Raw genomic sequence first — 18022 nt, forward strand, 5'->3', positions numbered from 1 at the left:
GACACCCCGGGGTCCCTCAGCCCTCAGCTTCCAGTCTGGGCACCGGTGTCACGGGTGCATTCGCTTTGTGAAGATGGATGGAGCAGGTGCTACTGGCACGTGTGCCCTTGACAACCGAGATGACCAGCTGGGTGGGGCAGCCCTGGAGCCCCCTGCACAGCGCTCCTCACTGCCTCCCTTCTGCCCTCACACACACCCATGCACACATGCACACACACACAAGCACACACACGCAGTAGAATGCAGGCTCGTGTCACTGTGACTGCTGCAGCCAGGCTGACCGTGCCTGTGCGGGGGGCGGGGGGAAGGGGTGCACTCAGCAGGAACCTGACCACCTGCCGAGGGCGGGCCTCACCTTTCTCTGCATCTTCTCCAGCAGCTTGCTCTTGGCCCTCACTTCCTCCTGGATGGAGTCGTAGACGTGCAGCAGCACCCACTCCCCGCCGTCCTCCTCCGAGCTCTGCAGCGCCGCCACCAGCTGCTGCCGGCGCTCGTCCGCGTAGCGCTTCCGCCCCCTGTGCTTCTCCTTCAGGGCCTTGTTCTTGGCCTGCTCCCCGCCCACCACCTGCTGCTCCAGCAGCTGCAGCCTGGCCACCCAGGGGAGAGAGTAGGGCGGTGCCCAGTGAGCACCTGCTACCCAGCAGGCGACCTCACCACATCCCCCCACAGCCCCATTTCACAGAGAAGCAAACTGAGCCCAGAGATGTGCTCGCTCGGGGCCCCACCCAGGATTCCCACCAGATCCACCTGACTCCGTGCCTGTGCACCTGATCACAGTGTGTCCCACCGTGAGGGTCACAGTCTCTGTCCCTGGGCCTTGGGGATAACTCATCCCCAACAGGCCCTCATCGGGGCTCGTGGCTGTGTGCCGTGTGCCGCCGCCATGATCACACTTAGAGGCCCCAGTGCGCAAAACGCACCACGTGGAATCAGACGGGGACACGGACGATACATCCTAAAAAGATTTACATCCCAACTGCTCTGAAATGCTCAGTTTTGGCCGGTGTCGTGGCTCATAGGTTAGTCCTCCGCCTGCGGCGCCAGCACCCTGGGTTCTAGTCCCGGTCAGGGCACCGGTTCTGTCTCAGTTGCTCCTCTTCCAGTCCAGCTCTCTGTTGTGGCCCGGGAGTGCAATGGAGGATGGCCCAAGTGCTTGGGCCCTGCACCCGCATGGGAGACCAGGAGAAGCACCTGGCTCCTGGCTTCTGATTGGTGCAGCGCGCCAGCCGTAGCAGCCACTTGGGGGGTGAACCAACGGAAGGAAGACCTTTCTCTCTGTCTCTCCCTCTCACTGTCTAACTAAAAAAAAAAAAAAATGCTCAGAGTTTTGCCTTTCAAGAGACAAATTTGAAATAACTTCAGGGTGAGATTGATGTGGAAGTGGACAGCGGCCATAGAACCTGGAGGCCAGGTGGGTGGCAGCCAGGTAGGCACCGGGCCCCTTCACTCCCCCCCTGCAGGTGCCTGACTGGAGCCTGGTGGCAGTCTGCAGAGCTTCCTGGGCTGATCCCACACCCTCCCCGCCCCAACTGCCCCAAAGAGAGGATCCAGGCCGCCCCAGCCAGGTGAGACACGAGAGCTGGGTGCACGGCACCCAAACACGAGCCTGGGCCCGGCTCCTCCCATCCAGCCGTGGGTCCCGCCAGCCCTGGAGCTGGTGCTTACCGGGCGAGCACCTGTTGCTGGTCCACGATGGGTGGCAGGTCGTCGGTCAGCACGGCCACCTCCACACCCGCACTCGCCCTCCTCACGCTCGCTGGGGCCGCCACAGCCACCTGGGGCTCAGCCTCCACCCACGCTCCAGGCTCTGCTGCTGACATCACCTTGGCGGCCATGTCCAGGGCCAGGTCAGCCCCCTGAGCACCAAGAGAACCTGAGATGGGGGCGGGCGCCAAGCCCAGGAGGCGGTCCCCCGCCCGCCGCAGCCTGGGACACCCAGTGGGGCTCTTGCTGCCTGCCAGCACCTCCGAGCCTCCCAAAAGTCTCCCAGCTTCATCTCGCAGCCGGGGCTCTTTTCTTAAAAGACAAACCAATCACACTCCCTTCCTGAACAGAAGCCCCATGGCTTCCCATTGCACCTGTAGGAAAATCCCGTTTCCTCCCTGGCTGCCTCACCCTCCATACCAGTTCCCCGCCTCCTCTGGCCTCCCCCTGTCACCCAGCCCTATGTACGTTGCCACTCTAGCCTCAGTGTGTCACTGAGAAAGTCAAGATCTTGCTGGCCACAGGACCTTGGCACTTGCTGTCCCCTTGCCTGCTGCCCCTCCCTCCTTGTCCAGGTTACTTCCTGGACAGGGCCATGCTGCCGTGTGCCACCCCGTGCTCTGGTCCAGAGCTCCAGACTTCTTTCTCCAGAGTAGTGGGAAGACTTGAAGCTCTCCTCACCCTCCCCAGGCAGGGGTGGGAGGGAGGGGCCTGACAGCAGTGTCGTTCAGACTGGGTCCCACATCCCACAGGGCGTCCCATAAACCGTCTCAACACCATCAGTCCCAACCCGCAGCCTCTGTGTCTAGGGACAGGAGCTCCCAGGCTAAGGGGCTTGGAAGTCGCTGTCCCCCTAGGACAGTGGGCCTGTTGGTCAAGCCTCAGAGGCTAGACAGCGCCCCCACCCCACCCTGGTGCACTGCTTGGTCATGGGGGCCGGGGCCGGGGTGGATGCTCCAGTCTCACGGGCAAGGAAACAGGGAGGGCACAGACAAGCCGGAGCCTCCCTGGCCCACCACTCAGAGGGCCCGGCCCAGGGCGGTACTCACGGCCCTGGGAGCAAGGTCATCAGCCACCTCGATGCCTGAGCTGGTGTCACTGGGCTCTGACAGGTCTGTGGGAGACGGGAGCTTGGGGGAGGGGGTGGTCTGGGTTAGAATCCTCTCTATTCCCCAGCCCGCCCCCTCCTCAGCTCCACAGGGCTGCTCAGCCTCCTCCCGCCTGGCACTGCCCAGAGGGCACGAGGGGAGGCGGGCATGCTGGGAGCACCGGCTGTGCTCCCTCATGCGACAGGCACACCAGTGTTCCCCCACCATGTAGACAAGGAAACCCAGAAGGCCATGTCCAAGGTCACACAGCGCTGTGAGCGCTAGAGCTGGGACCGAACCCTCACCACGGTGATTCATAGCCCTCTGCTCCTACTCACACACACACACACACGCACACACACATGAACACACATGCGCATGCCAGGACCCAGGAAAGGGCAGCAGAGAACATAAGAAAACAAGGAAATGAGGGTTGAAGAGGGAGAGGCCTCCGACAGGGGGCAGGCTGGAGAAGCAGCAGTTCCGGGGGCCCCGGGGGTCCCTGCAGGACCCCTCCCCCAGCTTCCCTCCTGCTCTCCCGGGCTGGAGGTTCAGGACGGGCTCGGCAACTCAGCAAACCCCCAGCACCACCAGCAGAGCTGGCGCCCACTGGGCACAGCCCCTGTCTCCGCCCCAACTCTCCCACGGGCTGACACAGCATCAGAAGAAACAGCGCCCCCGAGCCAGCCACCAAGGCCAAGGCCGCGGCAGGGGCAGCCCTGGCCCACTGCCCGCTCAGCCCGCGCTACCTGCGACGGGACCTCCGGCGGGGCGGGCTGGGGCCAGTCTGTCCTGGCCCTGGACGAGGAGAGCCGGGCCAGCTTGGCTTCCACCTCAGCGAACGGGTCGTGCAGGCCGGGCAGCATGTGCAGGACCTCCTCTTCCCGGAGGTCGCCGTCCTCGGGCCAGGGCCCAGTGTCCGGCCCCAGGTACTCGGGAGGGAAGAACTTGCCCGCGGACTCCATCCCAGGCGCAGACAGCGCCAAGTGGGCGGGCTCGGGGGGCTCGGGGGGCTCAGGGGGCTCGGGGGGCCCGGGGAAGACCTCGTACAGGGAGGCCTTGTCGAAGGCAGATGACTCGCTGGACCAGAAGGACGTCTCAGACTTGGAAGCCTCCACCTTGGGCAGCTCCTCGAACTGGGTGGTGCTGTCCGCCTCGGGGCCGGTGGCGGCGGGCAGCGAGTAGGGCACCGAGAACACCTCGGGCCTCCCCGCCAGCTCGTACTGGAAAGGGGGCGCCAACTCGGCCTGGCTGGCGAACTCCGCCCTGCACATGACTTCCGCCTTGTAGAGGACGTCTGCTTTGAACACGGCCTCTGCACAATGGAGAGCCGCCTTCAGGTCGTGCGGGGCCCAGGGCGAGGGGCTGTTTCCTGAAAGGTGGCCCAAGCCCACTGCCGCCCAGAGGCCAGCCCAAGACCAGGGCCCCCAGCCCCCAGAGACCGGCACAGCAAGTGCACCTGCCCGTCTCTGCCCCACTGCCCATTCCCTTGTCAGAGTTCAAACCTGCCGCCTTCTACCTCTGCCAGGAAGCCCGCCCTTCTCCCCTGTCCTGGACTTCCCCGGCCACCAAGCGCTGGTCCCTTCCCGCCCTGCCTTGGGACGGCTCTTCCACCTTAGCAGGCTCCCGTGGGTCTTAGCGCCTTCTCAGGCTGGGAGTCTGGTCAGCAGACTGCACACCCAAGACCCCCAGGTGAGTCTGACCTCACTGGATCGGGGCAACTCAGGCAGGGGGTGCAGGGGAAGCGCCCACACAGCTCCAGGCACTCAGCAGTGCCCAGAGGGCACCACAGCGTGAGCAGCCCGGTCACCACCACCGACGGGTCACAGCGCCTGGGCGACAGGCAGGAGTCAGCTCCCCAGCAGTGTGGGTGTGTGAACCAGGTACACAGAAAGACCCAAAGATCGGGACAGGTGCAAGTTCTCTCCAGTGCTGAGACCCTTGTGATGGGATGTGGTTGCTTCCGTAACAGACTCAAAAGTGAGAGGAGGGGTGGGCGTTTGACTTGGGGCTAAGACGCTCGTGTCCCACACTGGAGTGCCTGGATTTGAGTCCCAGGGCTGGCTCCGGAATCCAACTTCCTGCCAGTGCAGACACTGGGGGGCAGCAGGTGATGGCTCAAGCAACAGGGTCCCTGCCTCCCACACAGGAGACCTGGATTGAGTGCTTAGCACCTGGCACCAGCCCGGGCCTGTTCCCAGCCATTGCAGACATTGTCTGCAACTGTCTCTCTCCCTCTCTAAAGAAGATGCAGAACGCTGGAGGCAGGGGCTGGGCTCTGGAAGGAGACGATGCTTTGTAACTCCAGGTCTGCCTTGAGCAGGGCCCCGCCACCAGGGGCCAGTGCTGGGGATGGACCGCTAGGACGCCACGTCCCCAGCTGTGCGACCATGCGTGAGCGACTCGCCCGCTCTGTGCCTCATCTATAAGGTGCCTACCTCGCTATGCCGCTGGGAGGAGAGACAGGACTAGGGCTGGGGTGGGACAAAGGTGGCTCCCCAAGGGAGCCAGGGCCCCGGCCCCGGCTGCATGGGTGCCCACCTGTCTCCTTCCACAGGTTCTCCTCCAGCGTGGACAGCTTCATGTCGTACGAGTTGCGCATGGCCGTGATGTCCTCCTCCAGCCGGGCCCGGGACTCCTGCTCCGCCTCATAGTCGGCCTTCAGCTGGGCCAGGCGCTGCTCATACTCCTGGGGGCCGGCGGCATGGGACCAGCCCGGGACACGACTCTCAGGACTCCCGGGGGTGGTTCAGGCCACACAGAACACCCAAGTCAGCCCCAAGCAGGGCACGGAAGCTCCCGACCCGCACGGAGACCCTCCTGGACGCTGGCCAAACACCACACGCAGTGCTCGCTGTTTCCCACCCAGCAGCGCCCCACGAGCGCCATTCCTCATCGGCCCAAAGTCCCCCCACGTGGCCCCCACCTCCACCCCGGCTCCTGCCCCACACCTGTCCCTGCACGGCCACCCTGGGCCGCCGGACCATCCCTCGCCCCATGTTCAGGGACAGAATGGACAGCCTGACCTCAGAGCCGGTCCTCATTGTGCCGCATTTGGGGTCACCAGCTTCTTGCCACTCCCAGACGCGCCCACTTTGCCCCCTGCTGCCTGGCAAACTCCTGCCCAGGCCTCCGCTTGATGACCCCTCCCCCCACACTGCCACTTTGTCACTACTCTTGGCCCACGTCCGAAGCCGGATCAGAGGTTGACTGCCGGGCTCTCTGCCACAGTCCTGTCTCGAAGCCTCCACGCCCAGCACAGGGTGGGGGCCGGGGAAACAGTATAGGAGGCACAAGGTGGGCCACAGACTCCGGCTTCCCACCAGCGTCTCCCCGGGAGGCGCCCCGCAGGCTCCGGCTTCAGCAAGTACAACCCCAGCCCTTGTGGCAGCGGCCCAGGCGCTCGGGAGGGAGAGAGGGGAGAGAGACATTCAATGGGGCTGGGCGCTCTTCACACGTTTGTGGACACATAAGAGCCTCCTGGCCACACCTGCTATGTCCCTGAGGCCCAGGCAGCTCTCAGAGACCCACGAGTGCCCCAGCCCCGGCCCTCCATCCCTTCCTTCCTCCCCTAGCCAGATCCCAGCAGCGTCAACCCTCAGCCAGGCACAGCCACCACTGTCTCCTGCCAGCACAGCCCAGGCCCTGTGAAAACCAGGCCTCAGCCCAGCCCGATCTGCACGCTAGCAAGACCTGGCTGGAAACACATATACATGCAAGAGCACACACACACGTTCACATGGTACATGCATGTGCAAGTTGGCATACATAATACACACGTGTACTAGCAAATACACATGTCGGCACAGACACATGCACTGGTGTATGTGCACACATGCAGATAACTAGCACACATACTCATGCAATGCTAGCACATTCATGCACGACATGAACATACACACAGTGCATGCAACATGAGCACTGCTTGCACACCCATGTGAACACACATGGGCTCATGCACACACGGCAGCCCCACCCTCCATCCTCACTTCTAACCAGAGGCCCCGAACCATAGGCGGGTCTCCCAGTGCCAGAGCACACCCCAGCCCTTACTCGTCCTTTGTCTCCCCGCCCTCCACTCCCCCTGCCTGCAGGCTCCTCTCATCTCGTGGCATGGCTGAGCCATCTGACGCCAAGCCCACCTCGGGGACATGATGCTCGCAAGCCCCCAATGCCCCTCCCACACCGTCACTCTGTGCGAGACCACTCCCGCCCATCTGCAAAGTCCGCTTCTCACTTCCAGCACTGACAATGCAGAACCCCAGCTCCACACGCCCCTCCAGCCCTGGGGCCCAGCCCCGAGCAGGGGCCTGGAACACACTTGTTGAGGACAAATGTGGGCTGCAGCACAAATCTATATCCCTGGTCCCTGCTTGTACTCGGTGCGCAGCCCAAGGCAGAGAGACATCGTGCGTGTCGCCCTGCCCAGCCCCCATGAAGCTGCGAGAGAGCTGCTGGACACCTGTCCTGCAGGTGAGGACCCCGAGGCTCCGTGCACGTGAACTGGGGTACCAGAGCTTGCCTGAGCTGGATCTGTAGAATGTGACAGCAGGACGGGCCCTGGGAGCAAATTATGTCCCCATCCTGCCCCTGTAGACTCGTGCCCACAGCTGGCCCACTCCCGGCCACACCCTCTCACCACAGGGGAGCCTCCTCCCGGGGCCTGCGCCTTCTGCCTGGGCCAGAATGGACAGGAAGCACAGTCCCAGGTGCTCGGAGGAGAAAGAATAAGCCCCCTCCCCCTTCCTCCAAGTGGGGCCCTCAGGAGAGGCTCCGGGGCAGAGGCAGCAGCAATCACAGGGACCCTGTGTCCACTGGTCTGTGGCTCCAGGATGGCAGGAGGCCCAGGGCAGGAGGCCCTCCCAGCTCCGGCCCCTCCAGGCAGCCTGCTGGGAACAGCAGCTCGGCTCCCTAAGTGGCCACCAGGGGGCGGCGGTGCCCTGCTGATGGGCCGTCTGCCTGGAGGAGGAAGCCTCTGCCCCAGCTGCAGAGCAGCTCCCTTGCCCTCCTGGATTCAAGACCGAGGTCCAGCGGTGGCTGGGTGACTCCATGCCCGCTCCATCTCTCCTGTCTGGGGACTTCCGCTCCTTGGGACCCCTGCCCAGGAGCCAGCCCAGACCAGCAGGTGAGGAGGCCCAGTGAGCAGCTGGGCTCCCAGAACCTCCAGCCTCCAGGACTGCCACCCCAGGCTTTACCCGGTCTGCCTGCCCCCTCAAGAGGCTGGACCCCAGGCCCCCCCAGCCTGAAGGACTTCCGGGGCCTGAGGGCTGACCCCAACTGAGGTCATGGTTGAGTGGCAGGGGCACAGCCTGGCCTTAGGGTCCCATGAGCAAAGCCAGCGTGCCCGAGACGGTCAGCGCACAGCTCCCAACACGCTGGGCTCCAAGCGCAGCCATGAAGACACAGTGGCGTCCAGGAAGCAGGGCACGGTGGGCTGTGGGAGTCCCTGCCTGAGGGGCGCTTGGGTCTGCAAAGTCGGGGCGACGCCCGCCCTGCTGCTTCTCAGGGAGGCTGGGAGGGAGCTGGGCCCCCGGGCATCAGCGAGGCCAACGCCGCGCTCACCCACCAGTCAGAGGCAGCCCTGCTGTCAGCCCCTGGGCCCGGGCACAGCTGCTGAGGGGGCTCACTCCTCTCCACTCTGACCACCTGGCCTTTGCACAGGCCTCTCCCAGGGCCAGCGAGGCTTCTCCGCCTCCACCAGTCCACAGCCACCCCCCCTTCAGTCCCGAGGAGACCCCGCACTCCTGGAGAAGCCCCGTCCCCTTCTCTCTTCTCCCCAGGGCAGTGACCCTCAGTCTGGACCCAGGAAGCCAAGTTCGAATCCTGGCTCATGCTCTCCTTAGCTGTGTGACCTTGGGTGAGTCGTGGTGTCCCTATGGTTTCTCAGCTACAAAGAGGGACTGCAAATCCAATGCCACGGTGACGCTGAAGGTGGAACGCGCCCCCGTGGCCAAGGTGGCAGCCCCCAGCCCTGATCCGGCCACCTGTTCTCCAGCCCACTCGGGCCTCACCTCCCGGATCAGCTGCTTCTCGGCCTCCACGTCACGCTGGGTCACAGGTGGGGGCAGCAGCTTCTCCCCGCCCTGCACAGGGTTTAGGGGCTCCTGGCTGGACAGCAGGGCTGGGAGGAGAACAGGAGAGAGCAGTTGAGAGCAAAGCACATGACATTTGCAGAAACGAAGGAGAAATCCGTGTGAATAGCACCACGTGGTCAATCAGAGATGGCCCACGAGTGCTGGCTTCCCACACAGGGCTCCTTGACGTGCTGAGACGCCAGCATGTGTGCAGCGCCACGACGCCGGGCCACAGCACCGAGTAAACCAGACAGAACTCCACACCCTGGAACCGGTGCTGTGGCGTTGTGGGCTAAGCCTCCGCCTGCAGTGCCGGCATCCCATATGGGCACCAGTTTGAGTCCCGGCTGCTCCACTTCCGATCCAGCTCTCTGCTATGGCTTGGGAAAGCAGTAGAAGATGGCCCAGGTGCTTGGGCCCTGTACCCACATGGGAGACCTAGAAGAAGCTCCTGGATCCTGGCTTTGGATCAGCTCAGCTCTGGCTGTTGTGGCCACTTGGAGAGTAAACCAGTGGATGGGAGACCTTTCTGTCTACCCCTTCTCTGTAGCTCTTCCCCTCAAATAAATAAATCTTTAAAAAAAAATAACTCCACTCCCATGCTAGGCTCTCCATCGCAGGAGGAAGCAAACAAATCAATCAGCAAAACGTACAACACGCTCCCAGGGGCTATGCACCAAGAAGAAAAGGAAGCCGGGTGGGGTGGGGCTCAGAGGAGGAGGCAGGCATGGTCAGGAAAGGCCTTGAAGACAAGAAGCAGGGATCGAGGGAGGGAGGCGGGCAGGGATATGGGGGAATCGCTTTCCAGACGGACGGGAGCAGTGCGTGCCAAGGCCCTGGGGCATCCTGGGCCTGCACCGCTCCAGCACCAGCCAGTGGCCAGCAAGAGTGATGGGCAGAGGAGGCCAACAAGACGCTGCAGAGGGAATGGGCTGGACGGGGGACCCCAGCTTTGCTCTGGGCTCGGCAGCGCCGCTGGAGTGGGTGCAGTAGGGACTGGGACTTGCATTTGAACAGTGGAGGAGGCACTGGGGGGGTGTGGCACGAGCAGGTGCCAGGAGACCCCAGGGCCTCTGCGGTGGGACAGCCGGCAACGGCTCAGGTGCAAAGGCAGTGGACGATCCAGACGTGTGCTGAAGGCACAGACAGTGCGGTCTGTGGCAGACTGCATGTGATTTGAGAGAAAGAAAGAAGCCAGGCACGACCCCAAGGCTTAAGCTTCAACACCAGGAAGGTCTGAGTTGTTACCAGCAGGCTGGGGACAGCAGCAAGATTCGCAGGCTGCAAGCCGGGCCCCTACGCCACGCCTGCTGGCTCGGATCATTCTCCCCTTACCACAAAAACGAGGCATTGACCTCTCTGTTTTACAGACAAGGGGACCAAGGGCCCAGGGGCCAAGCCGCTGGCCTGAAGAGCCAAAAGGTGAGCTGGCTACCGACTGCTCCACCCGCTGCTCTGCCCAGTGCCGCCCAAGTCGCTGCAGCCAGCAGAGCACCGCACGCTCCAACCCAGGACCCACACTGCCCCGTAAGGTCGCACGGAGGCTGCACTTATGTTAGCTGCTGGGACTGGGGGCCCAGTGTCACAGCCTCCCCAGTCATCCTGAGACCTCCTGCCATTCCCAGCTCTGTCTCCCGCTTACCAACCTGGGAGTGAGCCAGGCAGGTGTGGGGAGAGGGGAAAGAGGAGAGAGGCAGGTGGCCCAAGTGGAATCCCTCCAGGCCCTCTCCACGCCACCCCTGGCCACTCTCCACCTGACTGCGCCCCACCCCTCACCCTGCAGCCGGTAGCATCATTTGTGGTTCCCCAAATGCACCCTAGCGTCCTAAATGCACGCACGCTGGCCTTTCTCAGCCTAACGGGGAGGAGGCAGCTCACTCACTGTCTCCTCCCTGAAGCCATCCAGGCCTGACCATGTCCTACCCTACACAGACCTGGCCCCACACCTTTTCCTGGGAGGCTAAGTCAGGGAGCTGTGGACAGAGGAATGGGGGTGGGGGGTGGGACACAGGAAAGACAGGACAGGCTGGCGTGAACGTGTGGCTGGAGATGCGCCGGCTGGATGGATGGGTGGGGAGAGTAGTCCGACTGGGTAACTGGACGGGTGGGTGTGTGGAAGGAAGGACAGCGGGGGGTGTGGATGGGTGAGTGAGCAGATGGGTAAATGACGGCGTGGAGAAGGCGGGCAGGCGGATGGAGGGCAGATGAACGTGTGCGCAGAGCGGATGAGACGGCGGGTGGGGGCAGACAAACGCACCCGTGGACCCAGCCTGCCCTGTGCTCCCTTCCACAAGAAGGGAGAAAAAGAAGTTTTTTTTTTTTTTACTTTTTGACAGGCAGAGTGGACAGTGAGAGAGACACAGAGAAAGGTCTTCCTTTTGCCATTGGTTCACCCTCCAGTGGCTGCCGCAGCTGGTGCGCTGCAGCGGGCGCACCGCGCTGTTCTGAAGGCAGGAGCCAGGTGCTTATCCTGATCTCCCATGGGGTGCAGGGCCCAAGCACTTGGGCCATCCTCCACTGCACTCCCTGGCCACAGCAGAGAGCTGGCCTGGAAGAGTGGCAACCGGGACAGAATCTGGCGCCCCGACCGGGACTAGAACCCGGTGTGCCGGCGCCGCTAGGCGGAAGATTAGCCTATTGAGCTACGGCGCCGGCCATGGGAGAAAAAGAATTTAAGAGACCCTCAGTTCCCAGGACCCTGCAGGCCCAGCTCTGGGTGGCGCTCTCCACCTGCCAGACAGGAGAGCCTCATGCCCGGACATGCTCATGGCACCAACGGCTTCCCACTGAGGAGCTGGGCGGGACGTGGGGGAGCAAGTCAGCCGGCAGCCATGATGCTGCCACGAGAACAGCAGGGGCTGCTGGGGGCGTGGCGGAGGCAGGCAGTGGGCGACGAGGGCCCGTGGCTGGTGGGACGAGCCAAGACCAGGCCTCTTCCTCAGGCACTGCCAGGCAAATAGCATCTGGGCCGTCACCAGCCAGGGCTGCGCCTGACTCTTCAGAAGCTGAGCCCAGCAGCGGGCCCCTGGAGCGGTGGTTAAGACGCTGCCTGGGGAGCCTGCATCCCTTACTGCAGTGCCTGAGTTCAAATCCTGCTACTTCCAATCCCAGCTCCCTGCTAATGTCCACCCTTGGGGGCAGCAGTGACGGCTCAAGTACTAGTGTCCTTGCCACCCAGGTGGGGGGCCCAGACTGCGCTCCTGGGTCCTGGCTGCAGCCTGGCCCAGCCCTGGCTGTCGCTGGCATTTGGGGAGTGAACCAGTGGATGCAAGTTCCGTGTCTACCTTTCAAATAAAATGAAAACAAACCAATCAACCAAGACAGCCATGCCCTGTGGTGTCAGAGGAGGTGGGGGCAAGACACCAGGTGCAGGCTCGCTTCTCTTCGGGTCTGCCCCTTCCTGCCGCACCCTCCGGGGCCGCCCTACCTGGCTGGCCCGCGGGGCCCATCTGCTGGGCCAGGATGGCCTTCAGTCTCTTGATCTCCTCCTGGTACTCGCGGAGGAGCGCGTCCTTGGGGTCCTCATTGATGCGCGGCTTGTTCTTGATGTTCTTGGCCCGGTTGGCGTAGCGCAGTGTGCTCAGGGACTCATCGTAATTGTTGTCGGCGGGCGACAGGCAGGCCACCATCAGTGTCTTGGTGTTGCCGCCCAGAGAGTCCTGCAGCAGCCGGGTGAGCTTCGAATCGCGGTAGGGAATGTGCCTGCAGCGGCCGTCCACCAGCGCCGAGATGACGTTGCCCAGCGCCGACAGCGACAGGTTGATCTTGGTGGCCTCCTTGAGCCGCTCCCCCGTGGCGCCTGTCTTGGACTGCCGCTCGCTGCCTGCCAGGTCCACCAGGTTCAGCTTGCCCGCCCGGAGGTGGTCCTTGCCCCGCTCGTCTGCACAGACAGACAGAGCAGGCAGGGCACTAGAGGGCGCCCCGGGGTCAGGAGCCCACTGAGCCGCGGGGCGAGGGCTCCCCACCCGCTGAGGGCCTCAGCTGAGGGCCAGGGAGCTGCTGCTATTAGGGCCATCTGACAGAGGAGCAAAGTGAGGCCCAGACAGGGCATGCGACATCTCCAAGGTGACACCTGCTAAGGGGCGGAGCCCAAATCAGAACGCTGGGCCATCTGGGGAGTCCGGGGAGCAGGGGCCAGGTGTTATGGCTACCCAGCAGCTCCTCCACTCCTCCTCTAGGCCAAAGGCAGGGGCTGGGGGGCATGGCTAGATCCCCAAGGAGTTGATTTGTCCATGCATCAGCTTTGGAGACTCTTGGACCTGGCTCCCAGCCCAGTCCTGCGTCTGCCTTGCTGTGTGACACCAGGGGAGCCATGCGCCTCTCTGGGTCTCAGTTTCACACATCAACAAAGTGACAGCAGCACCAGCTCCCACTAGGGTCAGTTGTTGGGAGGAGCAGAGGAAACCTGCAGCGTTTTCTTATGGGGGCCACAGCAGCCCGGCACATGGTGCCAAGGTCACTGCTACTGTGCCGGCTGGATGGGCCCTGGGCATGGAGGGTGATGGGACAGCCGCCTGCGGCTGGCACCACTGGGCTTCAGAAGGGCCCACCCCGATCCTCTCCCTCAGCAGCTGTGACATGCGGGGAGGTCACTTCTCTGGACTCAAAGCCTCAGCAGCCCCTCTCTCAGTGCGGACAAAAGGCCAGCTTGAAGGTCACCGTGAGGACGGCAGTGACAGCACAAACTCGCCGAGCTCAGCCTGGGCCTGCCCAAGGCGAGCGCTCACCGGCACTGGCCACCCCGGAAACCACCCCAGGAGCTGGAGGGCGACATCCTTCGATTCTGACGTGGCCCAAAGCCCCAGATCGGGGCAGGGAGGCAGGGGAGGGCTGAAACCACAACTGCCCATGTTACACGCGGGCCCCCAGTCTGAAAGGGCGAAAGCCTGGCTGGGATGCAGCAGGTGGACGTATGAGGGGCGTGGGTCCTCAGGGTCTTTAAAGAGAAGGGTGGGCATTTGGTGCAGTGGTTAGGACCAAATCCCATATCTGAGTCCTGGGTTCAAGTCCTGACTCTGTCCTGATTCTGACTTCCTGCTGATGTTACCCTAGGAGGCAGCAGGTGATGGCTCAAGTGGTTGGGTCCCTGCCACCCACACGGGACACCCACACCAAGTCCCTGGCTCCAGGCTTCAGCCTGGCCCAGCCCTGGCTACTGTAGGCATTTGGAGAGTGAACCAGTGGAGCTCCTGCTCGCGCTCTCTCTCTCTCTCTCTCTCTCTCTCTCTCTGCTATGCAACTGATTTTTAATTACTTTTTAATAAAAGAGCAGGACGGAACAGGGGACCAGCCTTGGGGAAGCTCTGTGCTCAGGTCGCAGGAGCCCAGGGCTCCGCTGCAGGGAACCTGTGTCAGCCACTTCCACCCACACCACAGATCTGGAGACAACTGGAACACCCTGCAAAGGCTGGCCATAAGTGGGCGTGAGAAATGCCTGCACTGCCCTCCGGCCCCGGGCACCCGGTGGTGATGAGGGAGATGCTTGGCAAACAGAGCCAAGGGGAAACCACCTGGAGCGTGAGACTCCAATCGTGTTTAAAATGTTCACGGAAAAGCAGCGTCAAAAGACAAGGCACTGGCCGGCGCCGCGGCTCACTTGGCTAATCCTCCACCTGCGGCGCCGGCATCCCGGGTTCTAGTCCCAGTTGGGGTGCCAGGTACTAGTCCCGGTTGCTCCTCTTCCAGTCCAGCTCTCTGCTGTGGCCCGGAAGGGCAGAGGAGGATGGCCCAAGTGCTTGGGTCGCAGCACCTGCATGGGAGACCAGGAGGAAGCACCTGGCTCCTGGCTTTAGATCGGCACAGCGCCGGCCATAGCGGCCATTAGGGGAGTGAACCAAAGGAAAGGAAGACCTTTCTCTCTCTCTCTCTGTCTCTGTCTCTGTCTCTCTCTCTCACTGTCTATAACTCTCTCTCTCTCTCTCTGTCTAACTCTGCCTGGCAAAAAATTTTAAAAAATAAAAAAAGTCAAGGCACTGCACTGTGGCACAGCAGGTTAAGCTGCACCTGTGATGCCAGCATCCCATGTGGGCACCGGTTCGAGTCCCGGCTGCTCCACTTCTGATCCAGCTCCCTGCTAATGCACCTGGGAAAGTAGTAGGAGACAGCCCAAGTGCTGGGGTCCCTGCACCCACGTGGGAACTCCTGGTTGGAGTTTCAGGCCCCTGGCTTTGGTCTGGCCCAGCCCTGTCTGGCCATTTAGGGAATGAACCAGCGGATGGAAGATTTCTCTCTGTGTGTCTCCCTCTCTCTAACTCTGCCTTTCAAATAAATAAATAAATCCTTCTGAAAAGGAAAACGCGAAGCAGAGTATGCTCTGATGGGAACGACTGGTTGTGCTGGTTCCCGGAACCACGGGCACTCTCCCCCATCTCTCTCTAAATTCTAAGTATCTTTATTGAGCTTGCATTATTTTATAATGAAAGCAAGAATCATCTTTTAAATCTGTTAACAGCCTGTTTGCAGGCAGCCTGTCGCCTCCTTCACACACTCCTGCAGAGTCCAAGAGGGACCAAATCACCTGCCCCTCCTGTCCCTGCCCCTGGGAGCACGCGGGTCCCACCCTCCCCAGACACACACCCCTCAGACACTCGGCAAGCGGCAGGGGCGTGGCCTGGGGCCTGGACTGAGCGGGGTGGGGAAGGTCCCACCAGCCTGGGCGCTGACCCTGGTCAACCGTCTGCAGACCTGTGTTCCCGCCGGGCTGCCGCTCCTGCTGCTCCACGGCTCTCCGGAGCCCTACTCCTGCTGGGCCACAGACTTGCAAGAGGCAGGGCCAGCAGAAGAAAACCGGGTATCAGGAGGACCTGGGGTCGAGCTGGGCGGGCGGGAGCTTGGGCAAGCACACCCACAGCAGCTCCGAGCTGTTTTCTCCACGGGGAAATGAGAACAATGCAGCCGGCCCAGCCCGGGACGGTTGCAGCTGCCACAGAACGAAGCAGCCGGGTGCTTAGCACCACGCCAGGCCCGCAGCTGGCCCCGAGCAACCACGCTCTGTCCCTGCCTGCTCCGGCTCTCCCAAACTCTGCCAGAAAGAGGCTCGGTGAGCCAGCCGAAGGGCAGAGGAGACTGCAAAGAGAGAGGATGACCTCGGGACAGGAGCCCAGCTCCGACACCCCCGCCGTGCAGCCTCAGCTCCTCAACTGTAAAATGGGTGCAGCTCCAAGGCTCCCGCCTGAGCCTGCGGGGCAGGCAGGTCACCGCAGCGCCTGCCCTGCCCCAGGGGAGCGCCCTCTGGCGGTCCCCCCTCCCACTTCCCCTGGGGCTCCAGGGCCCACAGGCGCTGGACCCACTCAGGTATCCGCCCCTGGTCCCAGGCCGCATACCCACGGCGTAGATCTCAATGCTGATGGTGAAGATGGAGTGCGAGCGTGAGGAGTCCTTGTTCATGAGGGTGTAGCCCACCGAGCGGTTCTTCCAGCCTGTCTCCATGACGCGCTCGCACTGGGCCACGCTGTGCACCGTGTGCATGGACAGCCCCTTCACGTACACGCCCTTCTCCGGGTGCTCCTTCAGCTGCGGGCAGGAGGCACAGCTCAGGAGCGGGGGTGGAGATGGGGCCAGGGGTCCCCAGGGCACCCGAGGCCTGAGCTCCACCCAGACCGCGCCTGCCCTCCTGCAGCGCGGGTTGGCTCAGCTAACGCCCCATAACAAGGAAGGCACCCGTTCTAGGCAGGGCCAGCGGCAAACCTCCTCCTGCCTCCTACTTGTTGTGGGACCTTGTGTCAGTGACTCAGTCTGGGCCTCAGTTTCCACATCTATACAATGGGTATGAGATATCATCAATCTCATCGGGCTATGGTAAGAATCCAGTGAAATAACGGGGAGGGACCAGCATTGTGATATAGCAGGTTAAGCCTCCCCCTGAGATACCAGCATCCCATATGGACAACGGTTCAAGACCTGGCTGCTCCACTTGCGATCCAGCTCCCTGCTAGTGTGCCTAAGAAAGCAGAAGATGGCCCAAGTGGTTGGACCACTGCACCCATGTGGGAAACCCGGAAGAAGCTCCAGGTTCCTGGCTTCAGCCTGGCCCAGCCCTGGCCACTGCGACCACTTGGGGAGTGAACCAGTGAATGGACGATTCTCTCTCTCTCTCTCTCTCTCTCTCTCTCTCTCTCTCTCTCTCTCCTCTCTATAACTCTGCCTTTCAAATAAATAAGAAATAAATCTTAAAGATAAAGGGGCACCCAAGGCTCAGCATGGTGCCTCTGGCAGGTGACTAAGTGTCCCATAAATGCCAGGTGCCTCCACGGGGCATCCACCAGGGCCACCGCTGTGAAGGTGGTTTTTAGTCTGGGAGCTTGAGCTGATCCCCTCTCTCCCCTCCCTCCGGGGCAGCACGAATGTTTTCAGCCCCTGGCCATTGGCTGCACAGAGCCCCAGCAGGTGCACAGCTCAGGTGGCCGCAGCCCTGTGCGAGGGCTGCAGGTCAGAGAGCTCGAGCGATGGCGCCCTGCTCACTGCCCAGGCCACCTGGTTGCTTAGCTGCAGACACGCAGCTGCGACACGCAGTATTTCTCACTTGCGAGAAGAAATAAAACCACTCTGGCAAGAGCAGAGTGGACTGGAACGAGAGGGGTTTGCTTGCCAGTGGACCTGCAGGCCGGAGTGCAGAAGGCCCCACGGCTTCAGGGCCTCCTGGTGGGGTCGGGACCCATCTGCTCCAGCAGGAGGCGGAGACCCAGCCAGGCCCAGCCCAGGGAGTTGAGGTGGCGCACCAGGGCAGCCAGGGAGGCACCCTAAAGGCTAAGTGACTTGAAGGTCACAGCCATCAAGGGGTCACAGGTCATGAAGGCTCCAGGGGCAGAGGGGAGAGGCTGAAGCATCATGGGGAACTGAAGCCTGAAATGACAAAGAGCCGACCTGCACCCCGGAGGCAGCTGGGAGGAGGGTCACAGTGGCAGAAGCAGGAGTCCCCAAGCGCAGGTGGAGCCAGCCCTGGGGGGCTGCGGCACCCCTCCAGCTCAGCCACACTACTCACGCACCTGAGAGGTGCCTGGTGGGGTGCCTGCCACCCCCAGGTGCTAGGACCCCGCCTGGCACACAGGCCGGGTGAGCGAGGGGCTCCCAGCCTCATGAACTTTCCTGCTCTAGACTCAGAACCAGACCCTGGTTCTGTCACTTGCTAGGTGGGGAGGTCAGTTTGCCTCCCTCTAG

The 18022-nt window shown here is 62.5% G+C and overlaps 1 protein-coding gene across 2 annotated transcripts in view; it reads right to left on the reverse strand.

Annotated features, from left to right (window-relative positions):
* The window catches only part of KIF17 (kinesin family member 17), a 42730-nt gene that overhangs the window by 13973 nt on the left and 10735 nt on the right, over nt 1–18022 (reverse strand). For both annotated transcript variants that reach the window (XM_062190563.1, XM_062190560.1), the window contains exons 4-11: nt 16189–16378; nt 12294–12746; nt 8804–8913; nt 5334–5481; nt 3542–4107; nt 2754–2834; nt 1666–1856; nt 356–587 (exon numbers count right to left, since the gene is read on the reverse strand). In XM_062190563.1, coding sequence (XP_062046547.1) covers nt 356–587; nt 1666–1856; nt 2754–2834; nt 3542–4107; nt 5334–5481; nt 8804–8913; nt 12294–12746; nt 16189–16378 — 1971 coding nt within the window. The remainder of the gene's footprint in view (nt 1–355; nt 588–1665; nt 1857–2753; nt 2835–3541; nt 4108–5333; nt 5482–8803; nt 8914–12293; nt 12747–16188; nt 16379–18022) is intronic.

Source organism: Lepus europaeus, chromosome 5 (genome assembly GCF_033115175.1).
Source record: "Lepus europaeus isolate LE1 chromosome 5, mLepTim1.pri, whole genome shotgun sequence".
Taxonomy (NCBI): Eukaryota; Metazoa; Chordata; class Mammalia; order Lagomorpha; family Leporidae; genus Lepus; species Lepus europaeus.